Source organism: Leucoraja erinacea, chromosome 10 (genome assembly GCF_028641065.1).
Source record: "Leucoraja erinacea ecotype New England chromosome 10, Leri_hhj_1, whole genome shotgun sequence".
Lineage (NCBI taxonomy): Eukaryota > Metazoa > Chordata > Chondrichthyes > Rajiformes > Rajidae > Leucoraja > Leucoraja erinaceus.
In genome coordinates, this window is record NC_073386.1 from 59,354,304 (window position 1) to 59,375,158 (window position 20,855).

The 20,855-nt window shown below is 45.5% G+C and overlaps 1 protein-coding gene across 1 annotated transcript in view; it reads left to right on the plus strand.

Annotated features, from left to right (window-relative positions):
• LOC129700667 (adhesion G-protein coupled receptor D2) overlaps nucleotides 1-20,855 on the plus strand; it is a 311,685-nt gene that overhangs the window by 32,589 nt on the left and 258,241 nt on the right. The window contains exons 10-18 of the mRNA XM_055641248.1: nucleotides 1,507-1,641; nucleotides 5,210-5,315; nucleotides 6,459-6,609; nucleotides 7,663-7,718; nucleotides 9,259-9,385; nucleotides 13,144-13,247; nucleotides 13,707-13,809; nucleotides 14,475-14,612; nucleotides 18,036-18,218. Coding sequence (XP_055497223.1) covers nucleotides 1,507-1,641; nucleotides 5,210-5,315; nucleotides 6,459-6,609; nucleotides 7,663-7,718; nucleotides 9,259-9,385; nucleotides 13,144-13,247; nucleotides 13,707-13,809; nucleotides 14,475-14,612; nucleotides 18,036-18,218 — 1,103 coding nt within the window. The remainder of the gene's footprint in view (nucleotides 1-1,506; nucleotides 1,642-5,209; nucleotides 5,316-6,458; nucleotides 6,610-7,662; nucleotides 7,719-9,258; nucleotides 9,386-13,143; nucleotides 13,248-13,706; nucleotides 13,810-14,474; nucleotides 14,613-18,035; nucleotides 18,219-20,855) is intronic.

Consider the following 20,855-nt stretch of genomic DNA (forward strand, 5'->3'; position numbering starts at 1 on the left):
GAGAGTGGTGAATCTGTGGAATTCTCTGCCACAGAAGGTAGTTGAGGCCAGTTCATTGGCTATATTTAAGAGGGAGTTAGATGTGGCCCTTGTGGCTAAAGGGATCAGGGGCTATGGAGAGAAGGCAGGTACGGGATACTGAGTTGGATGATCAGCCATGATCATATTGAATGGCGGTGCAGGCTCGATGGGCCGAATGGCCTACTCCTGCACCTATTTTCTATGTTTCTACGTAATTCAGCTCCTTAACTTATCAACGTGAACTTTTGGAAGCAAATTTTGACCTCCAATTTTGAACTCTTTGGAATCAAGTTTAGTACTATTTCTCATTTCACTACATTTAATTGATAAACACAAGGTGAACTTTTCACTTCCTCATCTTGAGTAAGCAATAGATATTGCAATATCTTTCATATATTTCTGAACTATTTTAAATACGGTCCTGCACCCTCTACATTAATCGAGGGACTTGCTAGATTGAATTGAATCTCTTTATTGTCATTGCACATGGTACAACAAAATTTAAAAGTCAATCCAACTGTGCGATTCAATTTTAAATATATAAGAAAATGTAAAAATATATACATATAAAAAAATTACAGATAATTTTTGCCACTAATTTGCCACTATGAGGTATTCGATGTTGTACAGTTATATACAGTTATATAGTAGTGCAAATGGTTAAGTACATTCAGGATGTTTTTAAGGTGCTTGTGAGTAAGAACCATTCAGTTGAACCATTTCTTATTTTGCATTGTTAAGTTCACGTATGGCTAAGGGGTAGAAGCTGTCTCTGAGTCTGTTTGTGCGAGTTTTGAAAGACCTGTACCGTCTGCCAGAGGGCAGCATGTGGAACAGGTTGTGTCCAGGGTGGGAAGGGTCCTTCAGGATGTTGGCTGCCCTGCCAAGGCAGCGAGAGCTGAAGATGTCAGAATAAAGAATGGATCTTAGCAGCAATGGTTTGAATCAAGTTTTCTTGAATTAGACTGACAAAAGAACTTAGTTTAACAGAAGTAAATCACGTTTCTACCTCAGCTAAGCCCCTTGCAATTAATCGATTCCAGTTCATGTTCAGAACGTTGGAATCCTCCACTGCTGTCACCCTGTTAGTTTTACACCATTCTGCCTGGTATCATTATTCCTGATTGCCAACGTGATGGGCCGGGGAAGAGAGGAAGGTCCCTCCTCCCGATCCCTCTCCACCCCACTTCCTCTCCCCCCGCTTCCTCTCCCCCCGCACCCTCTCTCCCTCTTCCCCACTCACTCCCTCTCCTCCCTCACTCCCCTCACTTCTTCCCCATGCTCTTCACCCCCCTCTTCGCCCCCCCTCCCCCCCCCCCCCCCCAGCTCTCTATCCCCTCGCTCTCTCCTCAGCTCTCTGCTGTACAGTAATGGCCAGCCAGTGGAATATTCTCTGCAAAAGTCCAGAAAAGACGGTTTAGGATGAGCCTCAGGGAGAGAAAGTGTACAGTATTGTGCATGACATTTCCTGGTTTCTCCTTGTAGATGTGCAGATCAAAGCCAGCCGACTATCTAGTGTGGAAGATGGTCTTGTCTACAAACCAACGTGTCTTTCTGCTCGGGATCGAGTGGATGAAATCCAGGTTCCTGGTTCTGAGATGTCTCGACTTCTCACTTTAGGTAAGTGATACCGAACATCTCAATCCAGATCTCAAGCACGAGTTGGAACCAACTTAGTGAGGTTCTTTCTGTGGAGTTTCAATGAATGCTGTCATTGTTGATGTCTAATCCTCATGAATGAGCAATGAAAGAGGTTGAGAGGTTGAGGACTATTGATGTGATTGTTAGGTTGGCTTTGGATTCATTTATCTTTGACTGCAGTAAATTGGTAGGTGTTGAAAATGTTACAGTGGAGAACAGTGGTGAGCGCCATGGTGGTGCAGCAGTAGAGTTGCTGCCTCACAGCTCCAGAGACCCTGGTTCGATCCTGACTACGGGTGCTGTCTGTACGGAGTTTGTTCGTTCTCCCTGTGACCTGCGTGTGTTTTCTCATACATCTTCGATTTCCTCCCACTCTCCAAAGACATACAGGTTTATAGGCTAATTGAAGATAACACATAAAGCTGGAGTAACTCACCAGGACAGGCAGCATCTCTAGAGAGAAGGAATGGGTGACGTTTTGGGTCGAGACCCTTCTTCAGACTCATTGGCACAGTATAATTTTAAATTGTCTCTGGAGTGTGTAGGATAGTGTCAGTGTGCTGGTCAGTGCGGACTCGGTGGATTGAAAGGCCTGTATCTGCGCTGTATCTCTATGCAAAACTAAACTAAACACTGCTGGAGTATAGAGGCTTTGTTGTACTTCAGGGCAAATAGTACAATGTCGAGGGACGTAGCTAGTTTACTAAGCACTGGTTTAATCATCCTTATTAAATATGTTGGCGTGCCAACACATCTATACATAACTAAAATTCTGATCTTGTTATCTTCCGGTTTGTGCAATCTTTCTATTTGCGCAAAAACGGTTCCCGATAGCGCCACAATTTTTTGCCTGTTCAATCACCGTTCTCCGGTGCTGCAATTGCACCAAGTTTCATTCCGAATGGTTGAATGTCGTAAAAGTTAGCGAAGTTAAAAAATTTATAAAAACCATGCGTGTGCAGATCGATCTCTACTCCTGCCGTTCAATGCCATGGTGATTAGTCTTTTCCCCTGTCACTCACTGGGACGGTCCGCCCCTTCCGGCACCATCGCGTCTTTACTGGAGCTGAAGATGTCCGGCGGAGGTTTCCAACTGGATACAATTTTTGGATGGACCCGATGCAGCCCAGCCCCAAGCAGCCCAGCCCCAAGCAGCCCAGCCCCAAGCAGCCCAGCCCCAAGCAGCCACAGCATCAGAGACCTGACCGGACCCAAGCCAGCATTGGTGACCCTGCCCAGCCCAGGTTCGGAGATGTCGCCAAACGGAAAACGGAGGAGAACGACCAGCGACCGGCGCCAGGAGTCCCCATCGCACCGCCAATTCCAGCCTCTGGTCCCCCTCGCTGGCTCTTTCCCCCCCCCCCCCCCCCTTCCCCCCCCCCCCCCCCCCCCCCCCCCCCCCCCCCCCCCCCCCCCCCCCCCCCCCCCCCCCCCCCCCCCCCCCCCCCCCCCCCCCCCTCCCCCCCCCCCCCCCCCCCCCCCCCCCCCCCCCCCCCCCCCCCCCGCCCACACCCCCCCACTCTCATCCCGCCCATACCACCCCTGCCAACACCCCCCCCGCCCCTACACCCCCACCCACCCACACCCCCAACCCCCCCCCCGCCACACACACACACCCCCCTCAACACGCACACCCTCCCCCACACATCCCTCCTCCCCCCCCCACACCCCCTCCTGCCCACATACACACCTCCTCCCCCACCCCACACCCCCCCCCGCCCCCACAACCTCTCCTCCTCCAGGCAGCAACCTGGGCCACTGACCTAGTCATGGATTCAACTGAGTACATCAACTGGGGACTTCAAGCTGTGAAACCCGTTGTTCTGGCATTAAATCTTAAAGCTGCCTGAGCAACACTGGGCACCAAACTGCAGGATTATGTGAAGGCGCAGTTGTATCACAGAAGGAAACCAATGTTGTCTGGGCGATGTGTGACCTCAGGTCCACCCTAGGATCTGAACTGCTTCGGGACTAAGGATGGGCAATGTACGTTGACTGTTGATGTCCAAACCTCATGAATGAGCAATGAAACAGATTGAGGAATATTTATGTCAGATTTATGTCTGAAATGTCACCCATACCTTCGATCCAGAGATGCTGCCTGTCCCATTGAGTTATTCCAGCATTTAGTGTCTATTATTTATCTTTGACTACAGTTACCAACCACTAGCATTCTCTACATCAGTTTAAGTTTAGTTTACTATTTCACATGGACCATAGAAGCATAGAAAATAGGTGCAGGAGGAGGCCATTCGGCCATTCGAGCCAACACCGCCATTAATTGTGATCATGGCTGATTGTCCCCAATCAATAACTGAGGTATAATGAAAAGCTTTTGTTGCGTGCTAACCAGTCAGCGGAAAGACAATACATTATTACAATTGAGCCATTAGATACCTGATCAGGGAATAACGTTTAGTGCAAGGTAAAGCCGGCAAAGTCCGACCAAGGATAGTCCGAGGATCACCAATGAGGTAGATAGTAGTTCAGGACTACTCTCTGGTTGTGGTAGGATGGTTCAGTTGCCTGGGAAGAAACTGTCCCTGAATCTGGAGGTGTGCATTTTCACACTTCTACCTCTTTTATGCCCTGATGGGAGAGGGGAGAAGAGGGAGTGGCCGGGCCGCGACCCGTCCTTGATCATGCTGCTGGCCTTGCCGAGGCAGCGTGAGGTATAAATGGAGTCGGGTTAGTTTGTGTGATGGTCTGGGCTACGTCTACAATTCGCTGCAATTTCTTGGGGTTGGATGAAGTTGTTAACCTAAACCAAGCTGTGATGCATCCTGATACATTCTGGTAGGTCCAGTGGTGCTGGTGACGCAAGGAACTGCAGATGCTGGAATCCTGAGCAAAGGACATAATGCAGGAGATACTCAGCGGGTCAGGCAGTATCTGTAGGAACTGATCCTCTCCACAGGTTTTGTGGTGGTGTTGTGCTGCGTTATAATAATTTTGTGGTGTGGTGGTGTTGTGCTGTCGCAAGAGAGCAAGCAATATCATCAAAGACACCACCCACCCAGCACACAAACTGTTCACCCTCCTACCTTCCGGTAAGCGCTACCGCAGCATGCGGAGCAAAACCACCAGATTCAAAAACAGCTTTTTACCTCAGGCCATCAGACTACTCAACACACTTAAGAAAATTCCATGAACAGTACCCAAACAAAGACAAACAAACTGTGAAAATAACTTTGGCTCAATGTCTCCAGTACGAAATTTGCACTTTTTCTATATTGCACCTTTCATTGTTGCACCCTTTTTAAAATACCTCAAAGTTTTTGCTACATTTTGGCATACTGTGAATATTTTAATATTTTAAATAATGTATGTCTATTGTCTATTTTTATTGGTATGTTGTCTGTCTGTGTTTTTAATATTACTTGCACATTTGGAGTATGGGGAAACGTAATTTCGATCCTCTGTGTAACTACTGTTGCATAATTGAATTGAAAATAAAGTTTACTTTGAACTTTGAACTAAATGATTGTTATGCTGCAATCATTGTTGGCTGTTGCTAAGTGAAATACTGTGTTTCTTTCATTTCTAGGGTACAATGAATTGATATTTATACACGTTTACTACCGTAGTGTAGAAAATCATTTGGCACCTCACAACGTAGACTCTGTATTGGTGGCCGGCAGGAAGGAAAAAAGGTAAGGTTATGATTATAAATAATACAGAACAAATTTGTTAATTCTATCATTGATGATTTTAACAGTGAAATAGCAGACTGATTTGTAACTAAGTAAGTTTATTGGCCAAGTATTCACATACAAGGAATTTGACTTGGTGCTCCGCCCACAAGTAACAACATGACATACAGTGACAGTTACAAAAACACTAAACATTAATAATAATAAAACATTAATGATAAAACACCATTGATCAAGCATGTGAACCAACAAAATACCAGATCAAAGGGAGGCTACAGATTTTTGGCTGATGAGTAGAGCAACTACTCGTGGATAAAAACTGTTTTTATGTCTGGCTGTGGCAGCTTTGACAGTCCGGAGTCGCCTTCCAGAGGGAAATGATTCAAAGCGTTTGTGGCCAGGGTGAGAGGGGTCAGAGATGATCTTGCCCGCTCGCTTCCTGGCCCTACAATATCAACTCGCTTCCTTATCACTACAATATCAGCCATGGTAGAAGGCTAAGGAGGTTTGGTATGTCCCCTACAACTGGCATCAACGTCTACAGATGTGCCAGAGAAAGCATTTTATTAGGACGCATCACAGCTTGGTTTGGTGACAGATCCATCCATGAGCACATGAAATTGCAGCGAATTGTGGACGCAGCCCAGACCATCACACAAACCAACTGTCCCTTCCATTGACTCCATTTACACCTCACGCTGCCTCGGCAAGGCCAGCAGCATCATCTACACCCTGGCCACCTCACTTTTCTCCCATGAGACAAAAGTTATAGAAGTGTGAAAACTCACACCTCCAGATTCAGGGACAGTTTCTTCCCAGCTGTTATCAGGTAACTAAACCATCCTACCACAACCAGAGAGCAGTGCTGAACTACTATCCACCTCAATGGTGACCCTTGGACTATCCTTGATTGGACTTTGCTGGCTTTACCTTGCACTAAATGTTATTCCTTTATTATGTATCTGTACACTGTAAATGGCTTGATTGTAATCATGTATTGTCTTTCCACTGACTGGACAGCACTCAACAAAAAGCTTTTCACTGTACCTCGATACACATGACATTAAACTAAACTGAACTATTTTATTCATTGCAAATTGAAACGCAGTGAGTTTAATGGGTCTAACTGTATAACTTTTGCAGTGAAAGCAGCCGATACAACGTCATCTATTATGATTCCAATTTGCAAGCAAGCCAGCTTCAAACAGCTGTAATCTCATCGACTGTACGTGATCCAGTCAAAGCAAGAAACATCCCAACAGCTGTGCAATACTCTCTGTCACATCGCCCTGTGGTAAGCAAACTGAGACTGGTCTTCAAAATGAATAATATTCAATAATAATAAAGGTTATAGTTCTGGCCGATTAGAATAGCTGAACCCTTGGTTGCATGCATTCCGTTCTCGGATAGATTTGATGGTGTGTGCAATGGCAGGAATGATGGAGTCAGAGAGGGGTGGTATCAGCCGGCAATCAAAGGCAAAGGCAATGATAGCCCCATTCCCACCCCCTACCTTCTCCCTCCCACCACCAATCTCCGCATATATAAAACGTGAGGTGTTCATAAGTAGAATTAATGGCCTGTCCCACTGTACGAGGTAATTCAAGAGTTCTCCCGAGTTTCCCCCGATTCGAACTCAGAGAATTACGGTAATGGCCGCTCGTAGGTACTCGGGGCTCCCGTGGACATTTTTCAACATGTTGAAAAAACCTCACGATCTTACCACGTTTCCCGAGTACCTGCCGTTAGCGTTACGAGCCGCTAAGAGACGTCCCGAGCTCCGACGTGCCCGCTACGTACATTCTACGTACTTACCACAAGTTTGATTTTTTTTTTTAACTCGGGAGAGCTCTTGGGTAAACACGTACAGTGGGACATGCCCTTTAGGCCATTTGGCCCATTAAGTCTACTCCGTCATTCGATCATGGCTGATCCATCTTTCCCTCTCAACCCCATTCTCCTGCCTTCTCTCTATAATCCCTGACATCCGCATTAATCAATAGACATGCATGAAAAACCACAATTAAGGAGAGAATAAAACGTTTCTTAAATTGGTTACAAAACAGGACTGGAGCATGTAGATCAACAATGCAAATTTAACCTGGAATATTGTAAATGAGCCTCAACATTTTTATCATTGTAAAATCACAGAATTTTGAATTATTTATGGGGATTATAACCAGCAGGTAAAATCCATTTTTAGGTCCATACAAGTCAAATAAGCAGTATCCAACTAACAACTCATTTACAGGTCAATGTTCTGAGATTTTGGAGTTCTTTCAAGTGTAAATGAAACTTGGCACGCAGTTTGCCCGGTTTGACCAACTGTTTATCTTCTCATTTTAAGGTTGGATTTTCGAAATTCGCCACCCCTGCATGTGTGTTTTGGAATTTCAGTCTTCAGTAAGTACCAGACTTTGGTCAGCGCAGATTATTGCTTTCAGTGCAGACTTAACAGGGATCAACAGCTCATTTTTCCCCATCATTCCTGGGCTTCACTGTAGCTGATCAATGTTCAATCTAAATCTGTCAACAATTAGTGCCCAAGGAATGGTCACCCAAGTAATCTGTGCAGGAACAAAGGGATTTTTGATCGGCAATGACAGGGGAGGGAGTTTTCATAAACATCTGCCTACTGTTCACCTATTGCCTGCCATTGCTTTGTTCTGCTCCTCTTCTCTTCCCATTTTCTTTGCCCTCTCCCCTCCCACAGTGTTAAGAAGGGTCTCGACCTGAAACGTCACCTATCCATGTTCTCCACAGATGCTGCCTGACCCGCTGAGTTACTCCAGCACTCTGTGAAACATCACCTATCCATGTTCTCCACAGATGCTGCCTGACCCGCTGAGTTACTCCAACTCTGTGAAATGTCACCTATCCATGTTCTACACAGATGCTGCCTGACCCGCTGAGTTACTCCAGCACTGTGTCTATTTTTGTTTTTCTACATTTGCTCATGTCATTAAAATCGTTGCTGTGAGAATAAACCAGATTTTCCTATCCAATCTTTTCTTGCTGTGAGTAAATAAGGGAAAGCATATAGTTCCAATTGAACTGGGACCACTGGAAGTGGAAGAGGAGGAACAGAGGGTGACTTTTCTCCTGTGTGGGACGGAACTGCAGATGCTGGTTTACACCAAAGATAAACACAAAATGCTGGAGTAACTCAGCGGGACAGGCGGCATCTCTGGAGAGAAGGAATGGGTGATAGGGGGGTTGAATTCCCCCATCCTTGTTCTCTGACCAATCTGACTGTCTTCCTGATTAAATTTTATCTTTGTATGCTTTGTTGCCACCTTCCTCTAGCTAACAATGATCTATTCTGCACTTTCCTTGATCTTATTCCCCTTTAAAGTCTTGTTTTCACACCTTACCCTTCCATATCTTTGTGTCTCCCTCTCCCCCTGACTCTCAATCAGAAGAAGGTCTTGGCTGGAAAGGTCACCCATTCCTTCAACCCAGAGATGCTGCCTTTTCCGCTGAGTTACTCCAGCATTTTGTTCCGCTCTTCAGAGTAAACCAGCATCTGCCCACATAGATCTATGACCTTCCTGATTCTGTGACATACGGGTTAATTTATAAACTTAAAGGGCTGTCAGGGCTGTTACTAAATGTTAGTTACTAACAAAGAGACCCAACATTTAATAGGATTCTGGATCAGCGCTTGTCAAGGCACCTAGGCTGTGGAGTAAGTGCTGTAAATGGGATTCATATCGATATGTGGACATTAGGAGCTGTTCCTGTGCTGTAAGACTCTGTAAGACCTATTGGCACAAGGGACTTTTAACATCTAGTCCTGTGTATTTGATTCTTCTCAATCTGCTTCACAGTTAACTATTAATGTAACATGCCTATTAAAGGTGTGCTTGATTATCTGAAACTGTTTGGTTTTGACACTGCGGATCTGCTGTGTGTGTGAATGTTTTAATCCCGTTTCTTTCAGAGACGGCCGTTTTGTCGGATGGTCAAGTCAAGGTTGCCACGTGGTCCGGGCTGAGTCTGACATTACCGTCTGTTTCTGCAGCCACACTACTAACTTTGCCGTGTTGATGCAATTCACAGAAATGCAGGTCTGTTTACGGACGAACAAAGCATTCTCACACCATCCCAAGAAACAACCCAAACACACAGGTTGCCATCTGGTTACAGATTGAGTCATGTCATAGAGTGATACAACATGTAAACAGGCCCAACTTGCCCACACCGGCCAACATGTCCCAGCTCACTCGTCCCACCTGCCCGCGTTTTGTCCATATCCCTCCAAACCTGTCCTATCCATGTACCTGTCTAACTGTTTCTCCAACGTTGGGACAGTCCCTGCCTCTGGCAGCTTGTTCCATACACCCACCACCCTTTATGTGAAAAGGATAGCTCTTAGATTCCTATTAAGACTTTTCCCCTTAACCTTAAACATACGTCTCCTGGTCCTCGATTCACCTACTCTGGGCAAGAGGCTGTGCATTTACCTGATCTATTCCTCTTTTGATTTTATAGACCTCTATAAGATCTCCCCTCATCCTCCTGCGCTCCAAGGAATAGAGTCCCAGCCTACTCAACCACTCCCTGTAGCTCAGACCCTAGTCCTGGCCACATCCTCGTAAATCTTCTCTGTACCCTTTCAATCTTCACAACATGGGAAGTGTGGGAACTTTACTTTCAATTTGAAAGATAGAGTGACAATAGACAATAGGTGCAGCAGTAGAGGCCATTCGGTACTTCGAGCCAGCACCGTCATTCACTGTGATCGAGGCTGATTATCCACAATCAGTACCCCGTTCCCACCTCCCCATATCCCCTGACTCTGCTATCTTCAAGAGATCTATCTAACTATCTCTTGAAAGCCTCCAGAGAATTGGCCTCCACTGCCATCTGAGGCAGGGAAATCCACAGACTCACAACTCTCTGTGTGAAAAAGTTTTTCCTAATTTCCGTTCTAAATGGCTTACCCCTTATTCTTAATCGTTTGAGCCCTGGATATGCACTCTCCCAACATCGGGAACATGTTTCCTGCCTCTAGCGTGTCCAAACCCTTAATAATCTTATAAGATAACCTCTCATCCTTCTAAATTCCAGAGTATACAAGCCCCAGCCGCTCCATTCTCTCAGCATATGACAGTCCCGCCATCCCGGGAATTAACCTTGTAAACCTATACTGCACTCCCTCAATAGCAAGAATGTCCTTCTTCAAATTAGGAGACCAAAACTGCACACAATACTGCAGGTGTGGTCTCACAATGGCCCTGTACAACTGCAGAAGGGCCTCTTTGTTCCTATACTCAACTCCTCTTGTTATGAAGGCCAACATGCCATTCGCTAGCTTCACTGCCTGCTGTACCTGCATGCTTACTTTCAATGACTGATGAACAAGGACCCCCAGGTCTCGCTGTACTTCCCCTTTTCCCAAAATGACACCATTCAGATAATAATCTGCCTACCTGTTTTTGCCACCAAAATGGATAATTGCGTCTGCCATGCATCTGCCCACTCACCCAACCTGTCGAAGTCACCCAGCATCCTCATAGCATCCTCCTTACAGTTCAACATGCCACCCAGCTTTGTGTCATCTGCAAACTTGCTAATGTGGACAGGATATTTCCACCAGTGGGAGGTCATAGCCTCAGAAGTAAAGGACATTCCTTTAGGAAGGAGATGAGGACTAATTTATTTAGTCAGTCGGTGGTGAATCTGTGGAATTCATTGCTACAGAAGGCTGTGGAGGCTGTCAATGGATATTTTTAAGGCGGAGATAGATAGATTCTTGATAAGTGCGGGTGTCTGGGGTTATGGGGAGAAGGCAGGAGAATGGGGTGAGAGGGAGAGAAAGATCAGCCATGATTGAATGCTGGAGTAGACTTGATGGGCTGAATGGCCTAGTTCTGCGCCTATGAACCATAAGCAAAAAATTGGTATTAATCGATCTGTAGTGCACAAATATTGAGATTTGTTCGTGATAGGTCTGGTTAGGAAAGTCTTTACGCTTTGGAAACAACACTCATCTTTGTGTCTCAATGGTGTTGATGATTTGTCAGCAGAGAGTTTTACTGTCCAGCATCAGTCCTGGAGGTCCAATGTCACCAGTGCATCAGTTCCACATATTTCACACCGATCAATATGGAGGTCTTTGTTGGTGACATAGTGACTGAACGTGGCAAATGTGATTAAAAATATTTGCTGCATGATGTAAAGCTGCACTTCCCACATTTAATGAAGTTTGAAGCATGAATGAGGATGAACTATGTTGACAACACCAGTTTATCTACACACATCGATTGATTTTAGAACAATGTGCTGTAAGACTCAATATCAATCTGCAGATTTTTTATTTCTGTATGATTTCCTTGCACTCATCATGAAATCTTTCACAGTAAATCTACACTAATATTTCAGGTATTTTAATGGTTCCAAATTATTTGTTATTGCCTTTAATTTGTTTTATAAGTTGGCCACATTGTGTGAATGCCACAGTTTACAAGGCGCTTACACACATGAGTATCATTTGAATCAAGGATCAGACAACATTGGTTTGAGGCAGGGGTTGGCAACCTGCGGCCCCCTGGGCCGAATGCGGCCCGTAACCCGGAATCATCCCGCCCGCAGGCAGATTTTTTTCGCCCGTAATCATCCGGCCCGCCAAGCGGCGATTGCGGCTGATTGTGGCTGATCGTGGCTGATCGCGGCCGAACGGCGAGCTCTGGCTGTACCGAATCCTGCGCAAAGCCGCCGGCACGGCCGCGCACCTTCTGTGAACACGTGATTTGATGTCTGCCATCCGGGGCGGGTTGAGGGCGGGATCCATGTGTTCACGTGATATATGTGGCCTGCCATCCGCTCACAGACATGCGTCCTGGCCCCTATGCAGAACAAGGTTGCCCACCCCTGGTTTAAGGTGAAGGGGGCAAGATTTAATAGGAATCTGTTGGATAACATTTTCACACAAAGGGTAGCGGGTGCATGGAACAAGCTGCCACAGGAGGTAGTTGAGGCAGGGACTATCCCAATGTTTAAGAAACAGTTGGACAGGTACATGAATAGGACAGGTTTGGAGGGATATGGTCCAAACGCGGGCAGGTGAGACTAGTGTAGTTGGGACATGTTGGCTGCTGTGGGCAAGTTGGGCCAAAGGGCCTGTTTCCACACTGTATCACTCTATGAGTCTATGATTCAGAACTCTCTGATGATTGACAATGTATTGGTGCTAAGCAAACGAAGAGGGTGCAGTGGGAGATGTTTGGGCAAGGATTTAGCAGAGTGTGAATTGTGAGGTCCTTCAGGGGATGTTGGACAATGGGATAGCATGTATGTCAGTCTCTGCTCGCCTCCCATTTACCATTTCTCAAGGGGCACAATTGTGATTAAAAGGACATGCGTGCAGGTTTTGTTTAGTTTATTAGTGTCATGTGTACCGAGGTACAGTGAAAAACTTTTTGTTGCATGCTATCCTGTCAAAGAAAAGACCACACATGATGATAATCAAGCTGTCCAGAGTGCTCAGATACAGGATACAACATGCAGTGCAAGATAAAGTCTGATTAGTTCAAAGGTCTCCAATTAGGAAGATGTTAAGTTTGTGGTAGGATGGTTCAGTTGCCTGATAACAGCTGGGAAGAAACTGTCCCTGAATCTGGAGGTGTGCGTTTTCCCACTTCTGTACCTCTTGCCTGAAGGAAGAGGGGCGAGGATGGAGTAACTGGGAATTAACGTTCTCTGTGTATTTATCTCTGTGTGAATGATATGGAATATTACAAACTCTAAATCGGTGACCACTGCATCATATTTCTTCAAATTAACAGTTTATAGAATATTTATACTCTTCTTGTGTTCTGTACAGTGGGGTGTGGAGACTGAGACGGTTTTAAACAAACTGACCTTCATTGGATCTGGAGCCTCTCTCTGTGCCCTGGTGGTGACTTTGATTCTTTTCACTGTGCTGGAGTAAGTATTTGAATAGGTTTACCTTTTGTAGGTAGTTTAGTTTAGAGATACAGCATTATAACAGGCCCTTCGGCCCACCGAGTCTGTTCCGACCAGCGATCCCCACACATCCACAATACACGACACACACCAGGGGCAATTTACATTTACACAAAGCCAATTAACCTACACACCTGTACGTCTTTGGAGTGTGGGAGGATTCCGAAGATCTCGGAGAAAACCACATGCGGGCCACGGGGAGAACGTACAAACTTCGAACAGACAGCACCAGTAGTCGGGATCGAACCTGGGTCTCTGGTGCTGTGAGGCAGCAACTCTACCACTGCGTCACCGTGCCACTCACCTTCAATAATTTCTGCTGATTTGTTGTACATTGAAACGATCGGAGTCATTCAGATAATTTACTTCAGGCAGCAACAATGGCAACTGAGTGTAATTAGTGTCTGTTTTAATCTCCAGTATTCCAAAGTCTGACCGGACTTCCATTCACAAAAACCTGTTTGTGGCTCTGATTGCAGCACAGATGGTGTTACTGAGTAGTGACTCGGCAACAGACAGTAAGGTATGTCGAGCCTCCTATACCCCTACTGCTCTTAGAGGGCCTTCAAGCATGGGCATGTGCAAGACATTTCATATTCTGGTCACCACCACTATGTTATGTGGATCAATTTGTTCTGACCTGAAACGTCACCTATCCATGTTCACCAGGGATGCCGTCTGACCCGCTGAGTTACTCCAGCACTCTGTGTCTTAATTTGTCCACAGCACTGTTGCTGATGTTACCAATACTTTGCCATATAATTTTGGGTAACCCGTGTGTCGTTGGATCACGGTGGGGGGATGGTGGGGATGCGTAGTGGATTAACTTTGTTTGCCTGTTCTATACGGGTGTAAAAGGCATTGAGCTGATGCGGGGAGAAGCTCCGTTGCCAGCGATGGTCCCGGAGTTCGGCCTGTGTCCCTGCCATGGTAGTCAGACTCTGCATAGTCACCCCGTAACCTCCTGATGAACTGAGCCTCCTGCTTGATCTGCAGTTACGAACATATAACATAGGATGGACAGCACAGGAACGGCCCCTTCAGCCCACTATGTCTGTGCCAAACAAGTTAAACTGATCTCATTTGCCTGTGCGTGATCCATTTCCATCCATTCCTACACTTCCATGTTTCCTATCCTAAAGCCCCTCTGCTTTAATGAGAAACCTAATCAGTTGCATCTTTTTCCAGACTGCATGTACAGCAGTCACTGCTCTTCTGCATCTGTTCTTCATGGCTGCATTTGCATGGATGATGGTGGAAGGGCTGCTTCTCTGGAGTAAAGTCGTCACCGTCAACTTGAGTGAAGAGCGGAGGATGAAATATTATTATTTCATTTAGGTTACTCAAAGATGTACGGTGTAGGTTACTCAAAGCGGCATAGAGTAATACAGTGTGTAGTGCCCACAGTACACTGGTCCCACCTGCGCATTTGGCCATAGAGAATAAATAGAATACAGTGTGTAACATGATTATTTAAAAATGTCAGCCACACACCATTCAAACATTTCTAAAAGCTAACCAAGCTACACTAAATAAATATCACGAAAATAGCACGCATAAACACCCAACCCTCCATCCTTCTGTCGATTTCACAGTGTACCACAGTACCTTAGTATGTCTCGCCCCTGCATTCCTTGGCGGCCCTCCAAACATCCAAACATGTCCTATCCATGTACCTTTCTTAAACGTTTGGATAATTCCTGCCTCATCTACCACCTCTGGCAGCTTGTTCCTTACACCCACCACACCCTTTGTGTGGAAAAAGTTACCCCTCAAAATCCTATTAAATCTTTTCCCCTTCACCTTAAACCTGTGTCCTCTGGTCCTCGATTCACCTACTCTGGGCAAAAGACTCTATTCCTCTCATGGTTTTATACACTTTCCACCCATTACACTGGATTGTTCAAAATGTGAATTGTGCATTGCAGTTGATATTTTTATTTTTTTTAAATCACCCAGAGAGTTGTGAATCTGCAATAGCAGATAGTGGAGGCCAATTGACTGGATGTATTCAAGAGAGAGTTAGATTTAGCTCTTATGGCTAACGAAATCAAGGGATGTGGGGAGAAAGCAGGAACGGGGTACTGATTATGGATGATAGGCCATGATCATATTGAATGGCGGTGCTGGGTGGAAGGGCCGATTGCCTACTCCTGCACCCATTTTCTATGTGTCTGTGTCTATAACTCACTGACACAGGGCTGGGACGGAGACAGACTAGAGTGGGCCTGGCATGATGAATTAAAATGGCACAAAACAGGAGGGCACTCTCTGGAATGGAATACAGGTACTCCACAAAACAATTAGTTAATTGGCATTTGTAGAAGGGAACACAGTGTGAACACAAAATCTCATGAGGTGGAAGTGGATCACTGTTTGGCTGCCTGTATGTTTGTGGGGGGGTGGGGGGAGGAGAAGGTGGGGACATAGAGTCATAGATTTATACAGTGTGGAAACAGGCCCTTCGGCCCAACTCGCCCACACTGGCCAACAATGTCCCAGCTACCCTAGTCCCATAACCTTCAAACCTGTCCTATCCATGTACCTGTCTAACTGTCTCTTCAACGATTGGATAGTCCCAGCCTCAACTACCTCCTCTGGCAGCTTGTTCCATACACCCACCACCGTCTGTGTGAACAAGGAAGTGTTGCACTTCCTGAGGTTGCTGTTGAAACTGGATGCCGGGTTTAATGGAGATATGGAATCTATACTGATGAAGAACAGGCCAATTTGTACGAATTACATTTTCCGAAGAGAAGACTGTATATTATCTGATTGAGAATGAGTCAAAACTTGAGGATGAGGATGGATACTTAAATCCTCTCTCCAACTGGGTTGCATTCAATTTAGTTGTTCAGTGTTGATGTTGCGAGAGATTTCCAAGAGTTTTCGGAGAAATGTGATCCCCATTGACTGTCACAAAGCTACATGGGGTACGGGGAAGACAGGGGTGTCTGGTCCTCCAGAGCAGAAGTTTCAGCTTCAGTTTAGTTTCTTGTCACATGTACCAAGGTACAGTGTAAAGCTTTTGTTGCGTGCTAACCAGTCAGCAGAAAGACAATACATGATTACAATCGAGCCAGTGTACAGATACATGACAAGGGAATAATATTTAGTGCAAGATAAAGTCTGATCAAGGATAGTCCAAGGGTCACCAGTGAGGTAGATAGTAGTTCAGCACTGTTCTCTGGTTGTGGTGGGATGATTCAGTTGCCTGATAACAGCTGGGAAGAAACTGCTTAATGTGAGGAGTAGAGGAGATCTGAGGGGTGAGTTTCCACCCAGAGGATTGTGATATCCCCAAGGAGTTGCCCCAGAGGAGGTAGGTGGAAGAAGATACAATTGCAACATTGGAAAGACATCCAAGAGGAAAGGCATAGTGGGATATGGGGTAAAAGTAGGCAAAGCAGATCAGCATAGGTAGGCATGGGCCTAGTGGACCAAAGGAATCTGTGTTGTGTTGTATGACTATGAGATATAACCAAGTCCAAGTTCCTAAAACTCCTTCAGTAAATGAAATGAACGATACACTATCCTGCCATCGCTGAATATATGAGAAGGAAATTTGGACACAGACTTAGTTTAGTTTATTATTGTCATGTGTAGCGAGGTACTGTGAAAAGCTTTTGTTGCGTGTCAGCAGAAAGATAATACATGATTACAATCGAGCCATATACAGTGCATAGACTTGCATCAAATCCATGGTAAAGGTAACCTGAATGTGTCTGATCTTTTTTGTTGTGCGCTTATACCTAATAAACTGTGGGTAATCATGTTATGTTCATTAACATGTAGGGAAGGTACAGAATTTATAGGTAAAATTACACAGTATGCTAGGTTCAGGTTTTTGTCACGTGTCCCGAAGTGCAGTGAGAAGCTTTTTTTAATGCTGTCTAAACAGATCAGATGTACCATACATACATGCAATCAGTTCAAACTCAATACGAAAGGCGAAGATACTGAATATAGTTCTCAGCAATTTAGCATGTGATACAGCATGGAAATGGGCTCTTTGTCCCAAGAATGAGGGGGACCTCATTGAAACGTACAGAATAGCGAAAGGCTTGAATAGAGTGGATGTGTAGAGGATGTTTTCACCAGTGGGAGAATCTAGGACCAGAGATCATAGCCTCAGAATTAAAGGATGGAGATGAGGAGGGATTTCTTTAGTCAGAGGGTGGTGAATCTGTGGAATTCTTTGCCACAGAAGGGTGTGGAGGCAAAATCAGTGGATATATTTACGGAAGAGATAGATAGATTCTTGTCAGATGTTCTGAGGAGAAGCCAGGGCAATGGGGCTAGGAGCGAGAGATACATCAGCCATGATTGCATGGCGGAGTAGACTTGATGTACCGAATGGCCTCATCGCTATATTTAAGAGGGAGTTAGATGTGGCCCTTGTGGCCAAGGGGATCAGAGGGTATGGAGCGAAGGCAGGTACGGGATACTGAGTTGGATGATCAGCCATGATCATGTTGAATGGCGGTGCAGGCTCGAAGGGCCGAATGGCCTACTCCTGCACCTAATTTCTATGTTTCTAAGTTTCTGCTTCTATCACTTATGACCTTTTGATCTTCTGAGCTTTCCCACGGCGACTAAGCCTGTCCTAGCTTGTCCAACTTCTTGCATCAGTCCCTTAGACAGTCCAATGTTCACAATGGGGTAGAGGTAAATCAAACAGTACCCTAGATTATGGAAGGACTGTTACCATTGTCTCATGACAATCCACTGGTTGACATTAATCTTTAGAACGTGCTCATGCCATTATTGAAGACGAGGGTTTGCGCTTTGATTGCAGGTATTCCGGTTCTAATAGTGACCATCACACTGGCAGCGGCACATGACAAGTACATCGCCGATCGCTACTGCTGGCTCAACGTCCACAATGGAGTCATCTGGGCCTTTGTTGGGCCAGTTATCTTCATCATCATGGTAAGGCTCATCAAGTGACTTCAAAACCTAGAGAGTACAGTGCACCATGAATAGTTATGTGTTGGGATTTGCAATGCTCCTTTGGTTTGTTTCATCCAACCTTCCTGGTGAGGGGAACAGCACCTCATATTTCACTTGGGCAGCACACAACCCAGGGGCATGAATATTGATTTATCTAACTTCGTAACCCTTGCATTCCCTCTCTCTCTGTTTTCTCCCCCACCCAATTCGTACTAGCTTTAGAGTTGTCTTGTTGAGTCTCATTGTCGGTAACTCATTTTCACCTAGCCGACAGCTAAAAATGGCCTGTTTCCATTATCATTGGCACTTGTTTTGCATAATTTTCATTCATTTGTTCTACATCTCTCTATATCACCACTTATATCTCTCGTTTCCCTTTTCCCCTGACTCTCAGTCTGAAGAAGGGTCTCGACCGGAAACATCTCTAATTCCTTTTCTCCAGAGATACTGTCTGACCCGCTGAGTTACTCCAGCTTTTTGTGTGTATATTCCTGGTGAAGGTGTGACCATGGTGTGTTGTCAAGAACAAACCAAAGAATGCTGGAGGAATTCAGCGGGGCAGGTCACACAGAGGAAGCAAGTGGTGTGAGTTGACATTTTGTGTATCACAGGTTGCTGCTTGACCCGCTGAGTTCCTCCAGCATTCCTCCTCCCGTTCCTCCGTTAGCTCTAAGAGACAAATCTAACTCCCTCTAGAAAACATCCAGTGAATTGGCCTCCACTGCCTTCTGTGGCAGAGAATTCCACAGATATAAAACTAGAGGGGATAGGGTTAAGGTGAGAGGAGAGGAGATCGGGAGGATGTTAGGGTCAATCATTCCTGGGGATATGGGAAGAGCTGCCACAGAAGATGGTTGAGAGAGGCACTATAACAATATTTCAAATGCATTTGGACAGGTACATGGATAGGAAAGGTTTAATAATAATAATAATAATAATAATAATAAGAATACACTTTATTGTCATTGTAAATACATACAACAAAATTCCAGGCGCACTGCCTGAACGGAGCTCCAACGTAACAGATAAATAATAACGAATACAAAAACGGCAAGAAAATGCCGTCATAATGTGCAATATTTCAATATTGCAATATAGTGTTGTGGCAGTACAAAATATTGGCTGTGGGGGGTGTGTGATCAGTTCAGAGTGGTGATGGTGTTAGAAACATAGAAATTAGGTGCAGGAGTAGGCCATTCGGCTCTTCGAGCCTGCACCGCCATTCAATATGGTCATGGCTGATCATCCAACTCAGTATCCCGTACCTGCCTTCTCTCCATACCCTCTGATCCCCTTAGCCACAAGGGCCACATCTAACTCCCTCTTAAATATAGCCAATGAACTGGCCTCGACTACCCTCTGCGGCAGTGAGTTCCAGAGATTCACCACTCTCTGTGTGAAAAAAGTTCTTCTCATCTCGGTTTTAAAGGATTTCCCCCTTATCCTTAAGCTGTGACCCCTTGTCCTGGACTTCCCCAACATCGGGAGCAATCTTCCTGCATCTAGCCTGTCCAACCCCTTAAGAATTTTGTACGTTTCTATAAGATCCCCTCTCAATCTCCTAAATTCTAGAGAGTATAAACCAAGTCTATCCAGTCTTTCTTCATAAGACAGTCCTGACATCCCAGGAATCAGTCTGGTGAACCGTCTCTGCACTCCCTCTATGGCAATAATGTCCTTCCTCAGATTTGGAGACCAAAACTGTACGCAATACTCCAGGTGTGGTCTCACCAAGACCCTGTACAACTGCAATAGAACCTCCCTGCTCCTATACTCAAATCCTTTGTTGGGGTAGTGTTGGGGTAGAACTGTTCGTTAATCTTGTGATGTGTGATTTGATGGACCTGTAACAATTTCCTGAGGGCAGAAGGACAAACAAGTGATGTGGGGGATGAGATGAGTCCTTTAATGTGCGTGATGCCTTCCACAGGCAACGAGAGCTATAGATCCCGTTATAGCTCTCCAGCTATAACGGGATGCTGGCCAAACAAGGGCAAATGGGACTATCTTAGATGGAGCTTCTTGCGTGGCATGGATGAGTTGGGCCAAAGGGTCTGATTCCATGCTGAATAACCATTTCGTCTTTTAAAAGTGTATTCATTAAAACACCACAACTAATTTTGCGATTCATGTCTGTTAGTTTGAAGAAGTTGCCCTGAAATTATATTTGGGTTTACTGAGAGTCAACGAGTTATTAAGCACAGGAACATTGACTCCACCCCATGTCGATCCAGGTGCCAAATCAACCCCTGGCCCATATATCTCCAAACCTTTCCTATCCATGTACCCGTGCAAGAAGTTCCGTTTAGTGTAGTTTAGAGATACAATGCGGAAATCATCATCGACGGTCACTCGAAATGAGTATGACTGTCCTATATGGAGGACGCCTGTGCGTGACTTTGTTTAATGTGGGGAGACTGATATACAGCCAGCTACCCCATGGTCCTTGACAGATCTGAGTCAGGATCCAGTGGCATGGAGTCCAAGACGACTGGAGACCCTTTTCTGCTGCAGCCTTCATCCGCCTTCCCAGCCGTTGTGACGCTCCACTAAGGTCAGCCATCGTCGTCCGCCTGTTCCACCGTTTAGGTCTTGGTTGGATTGCTCTTTGTCAGG